Source organism: Perognathus longimembris, chromosome 20 (assembly GCF_023159225.1).
Source record: "Perognathus longimembris pacificus isolate PPM17 chromosome 20, ASM2315922v1, whole genome shotgun sequence".
NCBI lineage: Eukaryota > Metazoa > Chordata > Mammalia > Rodentia > Heteromyidae > Perognathus > Perognathus longimembris.
Window position 1 is genome coordinate 44,856,334 of NC_063180.1, and position 13,923 is coordinate 44,870,256.

Genomic DNA, 13,923 nt, shown 5'->3' on the forward strand with positions numbered 1-13,923 from the left:
TGCAGGAAGGAGGGGTGAAGGAGGAGGCAGGCGGGGGGGGGGGAGATGACAGTGCACTGGCACGGACGCAGCCTGCCACCCCAGCTGCCCGGGGGCCACGATTCAAAAGCCAGCCCGGGCAGGAAACCGGTGAGACTCTGGCGTCGGGGGAGCTACTCGGGTAAAGCCAGCTCGGTGTGGCTCAGGCCGCGGGGCACCAAAGCCTCGGGCAAAGGGGCTCAGGGGCAGAAGCCAGGCCCTGGAGTTCCAGTACTGGGACTGGTGCACACACGCACGCGCACACGCACACACGCGCGCGCACACGCGGCCTGGGCGCCGTCCCTGAGCTTTTCTCGCTCAAGGCTGGCTCTACCTCTTGAGCCACAGCTCTGCTTCGGGATCTGAATGGCGGTTCCTTGGAGCGCTGAGTCCTCACGGGCTTCCGGGCCCCCATCCTCCGGTCTCAGCCTCCTGGGTCGCTGGGTCACGGGCCTGAGCCCCCGGCCCCAGCCCGGAGTCTGATGGGTCCTCTGCGTCCCCCTGCCCCTGGGTCTGGGCTCTGATCTCTGGGCCTGCAGGGGGTGTTTGGGTGCCTTGTCCCCCTCCCCAGGCTGGGCTGCCGGGGGGGGGGGGGCCCGCCCGCTGCTTGACCCTGAGCTCTTCACCCCCTGGGAAGGATGCAAGCGTTTTTTGGCCAGCTTTCAACGGAATGGAGAAACGTGGAGCAGCCAGTGCCTGCCCTGTGTAAAGAACTTGCTGGACCCTATTGTATGATGCATTTTTTTTTTTTATCAGTGGTGGGGTTTGAACTCAGGGCCTGGGCGCTGTCCCTTAGTTCTTTTTTGCTCAAGGTTGGCGCTCTACCACTCGAGCCACAGCCCTTCCAGTTTTCTGGGTGGTTCGTTAGGGATCAGCATCTTGTGGCCTTTCCTGCCTGGGCTGGCTTTGAACCCCCGATCCTCTGACCGCAGCCTCCTGCGTGGCTGGTTTGACTGCGGTGAGCCGCCGCGCCCGGTTTGGGGGCCCCTTGTCTTTGGCGGGTTGGTGGTGGTTGTGGGGTCGGTGGGGCAGAGCGTTCCGTCCTGACAGCCTGGCTGGGGCCAGGGGCCGGAGGGGGCAGAGTTAGGTTTGTGGGGTTCCTGCTGGTGAAAGTCGGGTGCTGTGCAGGCCCCGCCCTGCCCTGCCCGGCGCCTGGGCCGTGCCCACTCCAAGGTGGGCAGAGCCAGATATAGAAACCTTTAAACACTTAGAGGCTCTGACAATTAAGATTCATAATTTATCCACAAATGGCCGGAAGGCGGCCGCTCCCGAGCGCCGGCTCCCCCGCGGGCGGCTCTCCCCGAGACGGGGCCTCGGCCACACGGGCTGGTGCCCCCCCCCCAGCGGACCCCAGGCCCCAAGAGACAGGGCAGGGGAGGGAGGGGCAAGGGGCGGTGCCCACACGTGTGTGTGCATGTGCACGCACATCGACACGCAGGTACACAAACACGAGTCATTGCCCCCTCGCTTTCTGTCTCACACACACGTGCACACACACACACACACACACACACACACACACACACACCCGGGAGCTCAGCAGCCCTTTGCCAGGGACCAGAAGCAGGAGGAAAATAAAGAATTATCCCACGACAAAGGACATGACCTCAATTTTCTTCCAGGTTGAGCTTTCTCTACCCATGAGGAGAGCAGAGGCGGGGAGGGGAGGGGAGGGGAGGGGGCAGGGAGAGGGAGGGAGGGGAGGGGAGTCCTCGGCTGGCAGCAGGAGGGGCACCCAGCCCACCTGTCCCCACCCCTCCCTGGTTTCTGCTGCAGGCGCCGTGTCTGGGCGCCCCCTCCCGCCCCAGCCCCCCACGCCAGGCGGCGCGTCGCCCCGCACGGGCCTCCTCCACCCCTCGGCACGCACCCCAGCCACGCGCGCCTCCGTGGGAGTGAGCAGGACGGCGGCGGAGGCCGGGGCGGCGGAGGCCGCAATGGGGCCAGGGTGTGGCGGGCAGCCTTGGGTGTCACCGGGGCTCTGGCAACCCCCTCGCCTGCCCGCGGGCCCGCTGTGGAGATGGCGTGCTCCCCCCCTCTGGTCACCCACCCTCCCTCCTCCCCTCCTGCCCCGCCCTGGGTCCCTGCCCGCCCCCCCCCCGCCCAGTGGCGGCCTCTGGAGCACTGCGTGGGAGCACTATGAAATATTGATGCTGTGAACCCAAAATAACTGAGCTGTATCGCAGCCTACCCCAAACGAGGGGAGCCGGAGCCGGGTGGCCCGCGGGCTCCGGGCAGCCGTTGGCCACAGGGGATGGGACAGCCATGGACAGGGGTCTGGCCCGCCCCCCGTGATCTGGGGGTTCCCTCCCCAGGCCACTGTCGCTAGTTACCGACTGGGAAAGGGGCGCAGGACGGGAGGGTCCTGGGGTTGTGCCCTGGGCAGGGCTGCCCGCCGGCCGTTGGCGTTGAAGTCCTCTGTGTTTGTGGGCCCCGTTTTTAATCCCCCGCCCTCAGCAGCGCCCCCCAGGGGCCCAGCGATGGCGACACCCCAGCCAGGGGGCCAGGCCTGGACGGCCGGCTCCCACGGCATCCTCGCCACTCTGAGCCTCAGTTCCCCGCCGCCGTCCGCAGGCGGTGTTGGGATCTTAGGGAGCTGGTTCTCTGTGGCTTGGGTGTCAGGCCACGCGGGGCCCGGCCGGTGGCCTGGTCACCCAGGTGTCCCCCACCCCAGGTCCCGTCCAGCCACCAGCCCTGCAGAAACCCACGCCTGCTTCAGCCGAGCTAAGAGGCGCCAGGTTGGAGGATCACACTCGGGCCGGCTAGCGTCGGGCAGACGCTCAGGACTCTATATGTATATAAAAGGCCAAGGGCACGGTCACGCAGGCCGAACCCCAGTGCCGCCAAACAACCACTAAGGAGTGAAGGTCTGATGACTGTCCCGAGGACTGAACAGTCCAGTCCGTGTGGAGGCTGCTGAGCATTTCCCTTTCTGCTCAGCCCCTGGGAGGCTCTGCACTTGGTCATTAGGCAGGGCTTTGTGACCGCGTTCCTCCTTTAGCTTGTGTCTCTTTGTCCCCTTTCTCTTCCCCTGTCAGTTGGCTGAAGTCTTGGAATGAGGTGCACCGGACAGCGGTTACACAGTGCCACTAACGGGGGGAAGTAGAGGCCCGGCGTTGTAGGCAGAGGTGGTTGTCTGAGTAAGTGATGGAGGGCTCAGTGAAGGAGGTGGGCTCTGGGGCGGGAGGCCACGGCGGCGGCCGGGACGGTCCTCTACGGGACAGTGGCCTAGAGATCGGATGTTCAGGGCGGGGTACTGCTACTGCTAACAATACCGCAGGCTGTGGAATCCGCACAGCCGCCCTAGGTGACATGCTACCAGTGTCCTCTTCTGTGTAGATTTGTTTCCCCCATTGGTCCTGGGGCTTGAACTCGGGGCCTGGGTGCCGTCCCTGAGCTTCTTTAGCTCAGGGTTGGTGCTCTACTACTTGAGCCACAGCGCCACTTCTGGTTTTCCTGGTGGTTCATTGGAGTCTCACGGACTTTCCTGCCCAGGCGGGCTTTGAACCACTGGTGGTGCCGGGCTCCCTCTCTCTCTCTCTCTCTCTGTATATATATATATGTTTTTGCCAGTCCTGGGGCTTGAACTCAGGGCCTGGGCTCTGCCCGAGCCTCTTTGTGCTAGGCTGGTGCTCTACCACTGGAGTCGCAGCGCCACTTGTGGGCTTTTTCTGAGTGGTTTATAGGGGAGAAGAGTCACAGGGACCTTCCTGGCCCTCAGATCTCAGCCTCCGGAGGTGCCGGGCCAGCAGGCGTGAGCACCGGTGCCCCGGCTTTGTTTGCTCTTCCTCTGGCAAGCAGTGCTGAGGCTGTGGGTGCCCTTCTCCTCCCTCCCGGGCAGCTCAGATGCCAGCCTGGCCCCGAGCAGGGTGCTAAGAGTCCTATTTACCTCTGCGTCCCGGCCTCCCCGCCCGCCAGCCCCGCGCTGGCCCAATTACTTATCGATCACCTGTCAGGATGTTTGCTTTTCGGGTGGGTCACTGGAGCGTGTGTGACTGAGAAAAAACGGCCTGGAAGGGGCGGTGGCAGAGGCTGCGGCCTGGAAGAGTCGGGAGGGAGGGGGGCTGGAGGGGGCGGTGAGCAGTGTCCCCTTGGGGACAATAAAGCCTGGGCAGATTCCATGACACGTCAGCGACACCCAGTCCTCTTGCTAATCAGTCCCTCGGTCCATCAACCACCGAGAAGGACTCGTCAGCTCGGGGAGAGGCTCGGCACATGCAAAAGAGCGCGTCAGCCCGGCCTCGCCTCCCGCCCCCAGCGCCGCACAGGAGGCTGAGATCCCAGGAGCGGGGCGTGAAAGCCAGCCCAGGCAAGAACGTCTAATCCCTCCCTCCCTCCTCCCTCCCTCCTTCCCTCCCTCCCCTCCCTCCCTCCCTCCCTTCCTTCCCTGTCAGTCCTGGGCCTTGAACTCCGGGCCTGGGCGCTGTCCCTGAGCTCTTCAGCTCAAGGCTGGCGCTCTGCCACGTTGAGCCGCAGCGCCACTTCTGGTTTTCTGGTGGTTCATTGGAGATGAGCGTCTCACGGCCTTTCCTGCCCCGGTTGGCTTTGAACCGCGACCCTCAGATCTCAGCCTCCTGAGTGGCTGGGACGCCAGGCGCGAGCACCACGCGCAGCTTGTGAGAGTCTTTGTCTTATTGGCCACTAAAGGGCTGGAAGTGGTGCTGTGGGCTCAAGTGGTGAGCCCTGGCCCGAGCAGAAGCAGCTAAGGGACAGCGCCCGGGCCCCTGAGTTCAAGTCCCAGTATTGGCACATCAAAAGCAGCCTCGACGTAGTGTCCCTGGAGCCAGCAGAGCGGAGCCCCCGCCCTCCCTGCCCCGCCGGTGCAGCACGGGTGGGGCGTTTGGCTTTGGGAGCAGAGGCCTTGGGGGTACAAATGGGGGGGGCGCCCGCAGGCTGCCATTGCACCCTGCCTGCCGCCCCAGACCTCACGGGGATCTCTGATTCCAGACAGGTCGGAGGGGGTCCCTGAGGGGCAGCTGGGGCCTGGGGAGCCCCTTTGTGGGCCTGGAGCGGGGAGGGAAAGCGGGGCGGGCTCCTGGCAGAGGTGGTGGGGGCGGGGGCGGTGGTGGGCAGGGGCGGTGGTGGGCAGGGGCGGTGGTGGGGCAGGGGCGGGTGGTTGGGCAGGGGGCGGTGGTGGGGAGGGGCGTGGGGTGGGCAGGGCGGGTGGTGGGGCAGGGGCGGTGGTGGGCAGGGGCGGGTGGTGGGCAGGGGCGGTGGTGGGCAGGGGCGGTGGTGGGCAGGGGCGGTGGTGGGCAGGGGCGGGTGGTGGGGGAGGGGCGGGTGGTGGGCAGGGGCGGGTGGTGGGGCAGGGGCGGGTGGTGGGCAGGGGCGGGTGGTGGGCAGGGGCGGTGGTGGGGAGGGGGCGGTGGTGGGCAGCGGCAGTGTCTGACGCTGGGGCTCGGGCTGGTTGGGGGGGGGAGTGCCTCCAGTACTGGGGCTCCTGCTAGGACTCCCCCAGCCCGGGCCCTTGAGCTCCTTCGATCCCCTGGAGGAGGCCCCCCCCCCGAGTCGCTGGGGTCACTGGCATCCAGACCTCGTGGGGGGGAGGGGAGGGGCGGGGGGGTCCCTGTGACTCCCCGTCACGTCAGTGGTGTTTCTCACGGCGCCCTGTGCTTCTTCCGGCCGCAGGTGAGCGAGAGGATGCGGTGGGGGTGCCCCGGCGCGCCCCGCCCCCCCCCTGGCCTGCTGGCAGCCCATCCTGCTGCTGGTGCTGGGCTCGGCGCTGTCGGGCGCGGCGTCGGGCTGCCCCCCGCGCTGCGAGTGCTCTGCGCCGGAGCGGGCGGTGCTGTGCCACCGGCGGCGCCTGGGTGGCCGTGCCCGAGGGCATCCCACCGAGACGCGCCTGCTGGACCTGAGCAAGAACCGCATCAAGACGCTGAGCCAGGATGAGTTTCGCGGGCTTCCCGCACCTGGAGGAGCTGGAGCTCAACGAGAACGTGGTGAGCGCCGTGGAGCCCGGCGCCTTCAACAACCTGCAGGGCCTGCGCGCGCTGGGCCTGCGCAGCAACCGCCTGAAGCTCATCCCGCCCGGCGTGTTCGGCGGGCTGGGCAACCTCACGCGGCCTGGACATCAGCGAGAACCGCATCGTCATCCTGCTCGACTTCATGTTCCAGGACCTGCTGAACCTGCGCGCGCCTCGAGGTGGGCGACAACGACCTGGTGTACATCTCGCACCGCGGCCTTCAGCGGCCTGCACAGCCTGGAGCGGCTCACGCTGGAGCGCTGCAACCTCACCGCCGTGCCCACCGAGGCCCTGTCGCACCTGCACGGCCTGGCCGTCCTGCGCCTGCGCCACCTGGCCATCGCCGCCCTCCGCGCGACTACTCCTTCAAGCGCCTCTACCGCCTCAAGGTCCTCGAGGTCGCGCACTGGCCCCACCTGGACACCATGACCCCCAACTGCCTCTACGGCCTCAACCCTCACCTCCCTGGCCGTCACCCACTGCAAACCTGACGGCCGTCCCCTACCTGGCGGTGCGCCACCTGGTCTACCTGCGCGTGCTCAACCTGTCCCACAACCCCATCGGCGCCATCGAGGGCTCCATGCTGCACGAGCTGCTGCGGCTGCAGGAGCTGCAGCTGGTGGGCGGCCAGCTGGCCGTGGTGGAGCCGCACGCCTTCCGCGGCCTGCACCACCTGCGCGTGCTCAACGTGTCCGGCAACCGGCTCACCACGCTGGAGGAGTCGGCCTTCCACTCGGTGGGCAACCTGGAGACGCTCATCCTCGACGGCAACCCGCTGGCCTGCGACTGCCGGCTGCTCTGGGTCTTCCCGGCGCCGCTGGCGGCTCAACTTCCACCGGCAGCAGCCCGCCTGCGCCACGCCCGAGTCCGTGCAGGGCAAGGAGTTCAAGGACTTCCCCGACGTGCTGCCGCCCAACCACTTCGCCTGCCGGCGCGCCCGCATCCGGGACCGCCAGGCCCAGCGGGTGTCCGTGGACGAGGGCCACACCGTGCAGTTCGCGTGCCGGGCCGACGGCGACCCGCCGCCCGCCATCCTGTGGATGTCGCCGCGCAAGCACCTGGTGTCGGCAAGAGCAGCGGGCGGCTCACCGTGTTCCCCGACGGGACGCTGGAGGTGCGCTACGCGCAGGCGCGGGACAACGGCACCTACGTGTGCATCGCCGCCAACGCGGGCGGCAACGACTCCGTGCCCGCGCACCTGCACGTGCGGGGCTACGCGCCCGACTGGCCGCACCGGCCCAACAAGACGTTCGCCTTCATCTCCAACCAGCCCGGCGACGGCGACGCCAACAGCACCCGCGCCAGCGTGCCTTTCCCCTTCGACATCAAGACGCTCATCATCGCCACCACCATGGGCTTCATCTCCTTCCTGGGCGTCGTGCTCTTCTGCCTGGTGCTCGCTCTTCCTGTGAGCCGCGGCAAGGGCAACACCAAGCACAACATCGAGATCGAGTACGTGCCGCGCAAGTCCGACGCGGGCGTCCCCCGCCGCCGACGCGCCCCGCAAGTTCAACATGAAGATGATCTGACGCCCCGGGCGCCCCGGGGAGCCGGGCTCTGCCCCCCGGGGGGGGGAGGGGGAGGGGAGGGGAGGGTCCGGCGCCTCCCACGCCCCGGGCCCCGGACTCCACGCCGGGCCGAGCAGACGCGCGGCAGAGCCCGCGGTCCCGTGATCGCCGTTCCCCACGCCGACGGGCAGAGGACGGACTCCCCGCCCTCGGTGACTGGGTTTCCATAGCGATGGATTTTTATGAAAACTTGAAATAATAAAAAAAGAGAAAAGAAAAACCGACAAAAAAAAAAATCCCACAACGTTTCCAATAGCTAGACGGAATGCAAACTCTCGACGCCCCCGACCAACCCAGGGCCATCTTCCAAATCAGCGTCTTGTTCTTCCCTCCTCCTCCTCCCGCCCTCCTCCCTCCTCCCCGCCCTCCCCCCTCCCCTCCTCCCTCCTCCCCGCCCTCCTCCCCCTCCCCGCTCCTCCCTCCTCCCCGCCCTCCTCCTCCTCCTCCCTCCCCCTCCTCCCCCGCCCCCTCCAGCCCCCCTCCCCTCCTCTCCTCTTCCCCTGAGGGGAGGGATCACTCAGGAAATCAGGCCCCGCCCCCGCCAGGCCCCACGGTGCGGCCCAGCCCCGGGCGGGCTTGAGCCAGGGTTCGGTGGTGGGGACAAGAGTTGCCCCCTCCCCGGGGCTGGGGCTTGTCTCCTGGGCTGCCAGGCAGCTCTATTTGGGGGAGGTGGTTTCGGGGGCCGGCTTGGGGGCTGGGGTCTTCTTTGGGGGGCACGGGGAGCGGTCCGTGGCGAGGGCCCAGGCCCGAGGCCGGCCCCGAGACGCGGCCTCCGGTCCCCGCTCTGCCCCGCGCTCCGCCGCCGGGCCTGGGCCTCCCCATCTGTACCCCGGGAAGCTCCGCCCACCCTGCCTACCTCACAGGGCTGTTGTGAGGAACCGATGAGATGTATGTGAAACACTTTGTAACCTTGTAAAGCGCTGTGCACACGTGTGGGTGATTGTTCTCATTCTGGTCCGTAGTATCTCATTGTGGGGGGGTGGGGCTACGGGGGGAGGGGCTGGGGGTGGGGGGAAGAGGGCGCCCCCCCCCAGACATGGCCAAGGCGGTGTCCTCAGGGACTGCCCGAACAACAGCTCTAGCCAACCCACCCCTCCCCCCAACAGAAGGCCAGGGCCAGTAGTGCACACCTGTCATCCCAGCCACACAGGAAGTTGACATCCGACCATCATGTTCAAAGCCAGCCTGGAGAGGAAAGCCCGTGAGACTCTTACTTCCAGTGCTCCGTCAACAGAGCCGGAGGTGGGGCTCTGTCCCGAGTGGCCGAGCGCCAGGCTTGGGCGGGAAAAGCCCAGGGGCGGCCCCGGGCCCTGAGTTCCGCCTGAAGCCTCGCGGGCTCTGCCACCGCTGGAGCTCCAGCTCTCTCCCGGCCTCCTGTCGCACGAGCACTTATTGAGCACCTGGTGTATACCGCTTTTCTCATCATGGACCCAGACAAAGGGGACCGAGGGGGGCCAGCCCCCCGCCCAGCCCCCAGCCTCATTCCGGTGCCTTCTGGGCTCCTGGAGTCAGGACTGGACCCCCCGCTCACCAGCGGGCCAGGCGCGCCAGGCCGTGACCAGAGCCCCCGTGGCGGAGCCCCGGCCTTCCAGGCGGAGCCCGCGGGTGGGGCTGGGGCTCGACGGCTGTCCGAGGCTATCCCAGGCCTAGGGGAGACGGCAGATTTTACTCCCTGGTGGGGAATGGCACCCTCTGGAGTCCCACGGGCCCTGTGGGCTGGGCCTCCCGGGGTGGCCTAGGGGCGCGGTCAGGAGCTGCCGAGCTCAGGGCCGAGGTCAGGTTCCCGCCTCACGCCAGCCGGGAGCCGCTGTCTCCCCTGTGAGATGAAGACAGGGCTGACACTGGACGGCCAAACGAGGGCGCGGGGTGCCCCCCGACTGATGCGGCACCGGTACTGAGCAAGCCGCGGTACCGGGTACTTAGGCTGCGGTACTTGGTACTTAGGCCACGGTACTTGGTACTTGACCCTCGGCCTCTGCTCTCGGCCGTGGTGGCGGCCGTCCGTTCCCCCCGCCCCACGCTTGCAGCGGAAAGGACCAAAGACGGCAGTCCCCGCTTCAGGGCCGGCCCAGGCGGGATGCCTTTGGGGGGGGGCCCCCGAGGGAGGGAGGGGGAGGGGGAGGGGGGAGAGGGGCCCTCAGGCGTGGGACTGGCCTGGTGCAGCAAGCGGCTCGGCGTCGAGGGCTTCAGGACGTCCACAGGCCTGGTGACCCCCAGGCCTCCCTCCCCCAGCTCGGGAACCCGGGGCCTGCCCCCCCCCACGGAGGTCCCCCGGGGGCTGCCTCGGGGGCTGCTGGGAGTGGAGGACGGGGTGCTAATTTATTCCAAGAGCGGGGCAGAATTCGCGCCGGGAAACCCACGGACGTCAGAATACGAGCAGCCGGGGTGTGGGGGGCGCGCCCGCCATCCCGGCCGCTCGGGAGGCGGAGGCCGAGGGCCGCGGCGCAGAGCCAGCCTGGGCTTCAGCGTCCGTGAGATCTGAAAGCAGCCAGCAGACACCTGGAAGGGGGTCCGGGGCCAGGTGGTGGAGCCCCAGCCTTGCACAAAAATGGGCTCAAGGACAGCACCCCGGCCCTGAGTTCAAGCCCCAGGACCGGCACCAGACAAACACCACGAGACCCTTCTCCTACTGTGAGAACTGAGGGCCAGCACCGAAGAAGGCGGGTGCCCGGGGAGCCAGGGGCAGCCCCCTACGCGCCCCGGAAACCCCGTCTCTCACCCGGGGCGGGGGACGGCCGCCCGCGCTCCTGCTGGGGTCGGGGGTCATCGGGAGCCAGGCGGCCATGGCCGTGACCTCCGCCCTCCAGGGGCTCGCAGGAGTCGGGGACCCCGGGGGGAGGAGGAGCGGAAGCCCCTGCGATTCCTCACAGCCAGTCACAGCCCGGGCCTCCGCCTCCCCCAGAGTGGGGCTCGCCGAGGCTCTGCTGGCCTCCTCCAGGTGAAACCTGATTGGTCACCCACCAGCCAATAGACCGCTGCCTCCCTGTCAGAGGCCCAGTTCCTGTCCAATCGGCTGTGACCGAGGAGCTCCACCCCGCACGTGCCAACTTTGGGGGGCAACGAGGACCCCGCGGAGACCGAGGCCCCCCGGCTCCCGCCGGCCACCCGCGCGCCCCGCCGGGCCCAGATCTGAGGACGGAGGCTCGGAGGCGGCTGGGCCGGGGAAGCCCGCGGGGCTCCGGCCTCCGTGGACCCGCGAAGCCGGCGCGGAGCGGCTCAAGGGCGACCCGGCCAACTCAGCAAAAAGCTAAGGGGCCGCGCCCAGCCAGCCGCTGAGTTCGAGCCCTAGCACTGGTGCAGAGGCAGGCACGCGCGTGTGCGCACACACACACACCCCCTCAGGCGCTGTACCAGCTTCCCGTCTGCAGAGACGCTCCCAGCCGTGGGTGACGGCCCGGGAGGAGCCGAGCTCCGTGCGGGTCCATGGGGGCAGAGCCGACCGCGCCCGAGGGACAAGGGGCTTCTGCCCACGCCCCTCACGGGACAAGGGGGGGCTGGCCTCCCCCGCCCCGCCGGCCGCCTTCCTGGGGGCAGAGCTCCGGGTCTGTGCCAGGCCACCCACAGCTCACGGGGGCTGGTGGGGGCAGGTCACGGGGAGCGCACGGGAAGGGGGGCAGGGCCGTGTGTGTGCGCGCGTGCGTGTGTGTGCGCGTGTGTGCGCGTGTGTGTGAGCGTGTTGCTCCTGCTTAGCTTTCTCACTCCTGGCCGGCGCTCTACTGCTGGAGCCACACCTCCAGTCCAGCTTTTGCTGGTTCATTGGAGATAAGGGTTTCATGGATGTTCCCGCCCGGGCTGGCTTTGAACCACAGTCCTCGGAGCTCAGCCTCCTGAGCAGCTGGGAGGACGGGCGGAGCCACCGGTGCCCGGCTCCCCTCGGCGTCTTTACACGCAGGCTCTGCGCCAGCCCGGGCGGTCGGGGGCCGGGTGGGCGCCCACCGGGGGACCTGGCCTGACCTGTGTGACCTCCCCACCCGTCCCCGGCCCCTCGAGCCTCGTTCCCAGCCTGCACTGACAGTCACCACCACGGAGCAAGAAGAGAACATTCCAGAGGAATGGCGAGGAAGACGGTGTTGAGGGCGGGAGAAGAGGAAGCCGGGCAGGAGAGAAACGGGGCCTCTCCGTGATCCGTTCCTCTTCAGGAAGGCAGCGCCGCCTTCTGCCTGAAAGTGGCGCTCACGAAGCCCAGGGACAGTGCCCAGGCCGTGAGTTCAAGCCCCAGGACTGGCAGGAAAGAGAGAGCGACGAGGGAGGGAGGGAGGGAGGGAGGGAGGGAGGGAGGCAGGCAGTCTTTCCCCTGGGATGCGCAAGGTCACCCCGGCCCCGGGATGCCAGGGGGGGCAGCTGGAGGCCCTGACTTTGCTCCCTGACTTGCAGACATTTACATAGCTCATAAAAAAAAATATGGCCTCGTAAAGAGGAGCCGGTCCCCACCGCTGCCCGGGCCCGAGTGTGGATCCAGGCGTTCCAAGGGCGCGGGCCGGGCGGCAGGCAGCGTGGGGGGCTCTCCGGGGCGTGGGGGGCTCTCCGGGGGGGCTCTCTGGGGCGTGGGGGCTCTCCGGGGCGTGGGGGGCTCTCCGGGGCGTGGGGGGCTCTCCGGGGCGTGGGGGGCTCTCCGGGGGTGGGGGGCTCTCTGGGGTGTGGGGGGCTCTCTGGGGCGTGGGGGGCTCTCCGGGGCGTGGGGGGCTCCCGGGGGGGGCTCTCCGGGGCGTGAGGGGCTCTCCGGGCATGGGGGGGGCTCTCCGGGGCGTGGGGGGCTCTCCGGGGCGTGGGGGGCTCTCCGGGGGTGGGGGGCTCTCTGGGGCGTGGGGGGCTCTCCGGGGCGTGGGGGGCTCTCCGGGGGTGGGGGGCTCTCCGGGTGCTGCCCGCGCCCTGTGCTCTGGCGACCTGGGCATCGGCCGAGCCTTTCGAGACTGTGTCGCGCGTGCACCTGCCTGCCTCCCCTCAGGCCTGGGGGGGGGTCCCCCATCGCACCTCCCCCCACACTGTCACTGGACTGTGACAGACTTACGGCCGCTCCCGCAGAAAGACAGTTTTACAGCCTCCCCTCGTCCGGCCCATAAATCCTGTCGCGTGGCACTGGGTGCCCTCCGCGCCGCGCCAGGGGCCGGGGTCCCCACCCGCCCGGCACCTCCCGGCCCATCCTCTCAGCAGAGCCGTCCCCAAGTCCCAGCGCCCCCCCCCAGCTCCCCCGCGTGTTCCTGTGCCATTCGCAGGCAGTGCCGGGGGTGCATTCCTGCTCCCCGTCACACCTGGGTTCAGGGAAACGAAGGAAGGCCAGAGACCGGCCAGGAGTGGCCCGGACCCTCTGCCCCCTGGGGAGAGCCAGTGGAGCGGAGGGGAGCGCGGGAGGGCGGGCGGGCGGGCGGGCGGGAGGCTGGAGTCTGCCAGGCGCTGGCTGTCACCTGGCTGGCCGAGAGCCAGGAGCACAGCTGTTGCCGTTCTCCTCTGGAGCAGCTTCGAGGGACGGGGACGTGGCAAGGTGGACGCTGCCTGCGGTCGCCCAGGGGCAGGGGAAGGACTGGGGGGGGGGGTGGCCCAGACGGAGGGGGTGGGGTGGATGAGAGGAGAAGGGGGCAGGAGAGCTGGGGATGGGGCCGCACACCGCAGGGCCCTCCCCGCAGATTTGGGGTCAGCCCTGTACCCAGACACCCGCAGCCACACACACAACAGATGGGGCGCAAGCAGGGCCTCTGACGCCGCTCTGCCGGGGTCCGAGTCCTCCCTCCGGGTCGTGCTCGGTGCTCCTGAGGAAAGGGTAGGGCAGGTGTGGGCGCGGAGTCGCGGGGGACACGGAGGCAGGGTGCTCCAGAGAGCTGGATCTGAGCAGTGGGGCGCTATGGGGCGTCTGGGCGGGGCAGGGAAGCGCAGGAGGCCCGGCCTTGGCGCACGCTCAGACGCCATCTTGGTGAAGCCACCCCCCCCCCAGCGCCCACCATCAGGGACCATTCGTGGGTACAGCACAGCCCTCCTCCTTCCTGGAACCACAGTGCAGTCCACATGGCCTCTGCTCAGTGCACACCCACGCGTGAGCGCACACACACGTGCACAGCCAGGACAGCACCAGCTGGAGGGAGAGTCACTGTTTTATGAGCCATCCAGCCAGTGGGAGCATGTCAAGCATGAGCCAGCCAGCCAATGGGAGTGCACCGAACTTGAGCCAGCCAATGGGAGCGCACTGAACCTGAGCCGGCCAATGGGAGCACACTGAACCTGAGCCAACCAGCCAATGGGAGTGCACTGAACCTGAGCCAGCCAGCCAGCCAATGGGAGCACACTGAACATGAGCCAGCCAATGAGAGTGCACTGAACATGAGCCAGCCAATGGGAGTGCACTGAACCTGAGCCGGCCAATGGGAGTGCACTGAACATGAGCCAGC

General features: G+C 68.4%; 2 protein-coding genes across 2 annotated transcripts; one reads left to right on the forward strand and one right to left on the reverse strand.

Annotated features, from left to right (window-relative positions):
- The first annotated feature begins 2,495 nt into the window (after window positions 1-2,495).
- Lingo1 (leucine rich repeat and Ig domain containing 1) lies at window positions 2,496-7,544 on the forward strand. The gene is given in 13 exon segments (XM_048369076.1): window positions 2,496-2,753; window positions 5,644-5,657; window positions 5,659-5,905; window positions 5,907-6,077; window positions 6,079-6,150; window positions 6,152-6,193; window positions 6,195-6,329; window positions 6,332-6,433; window positions 6,435-6,461; window positions 6,463-6,786; window positions 6,788-7,043; window positions 7,046-7,461; window positions 7,463-7,544. Coding segments are annotated over 13 exon segments (2,109 nt in total). The 3' UTR covers window positions 7,508-7,544.
- Window positions 7,545-9,334: 1,790 nt separating this feature from the next.
- Window positions 9,335-12,438, reverse strand: LOC125368236 (proline-rich protein 2-like). The gene is made up of 3 exons (XM_048369078.1): window positions 11,978-12,438; window positions 10,177-10,491; window positions 9,335-9,566 (listed from the first exon to the last, which is right to left on the reverse strand). The coding sequence occupies exons 1-3, from the start codon at window positions 12,436-12,438 to the stop codon at window positions 9,335-9,337; spliced, it is 1,008 nt and encodes a 335-aa protein (XP_048225035.1).
- Between the last annotated feature and the right edge of the window lie 1,485 nt (window positions 12,439-13,923).

Excerpts from the sequence above, each read along its gene's own strand:
- LOC125368236 (XM_048369078.1), bottom strand. The coding sequence starts at position 12,438 with ATGCCCAGGTCGCCAGAGCACAGGGCGCGGGCAGCACCCGGAGAGCCC. Across the intron at positions 10,492-11,977 it reads ACACTCGGGCCCGGGCAGCG|GTTTCACCTGGAGGAGGCCA; the intron begins GTGGGGACCGGC and ends GTGACCAATCAG. Across the intron at positions 9,567-10,176 it reads GCTGGCCCTCAGTTCTCACA|CGTGGGGCGGGGGGAACGGA; the intron begins GTAGGAGAAGGG and ends TTCCGCTGCAAG.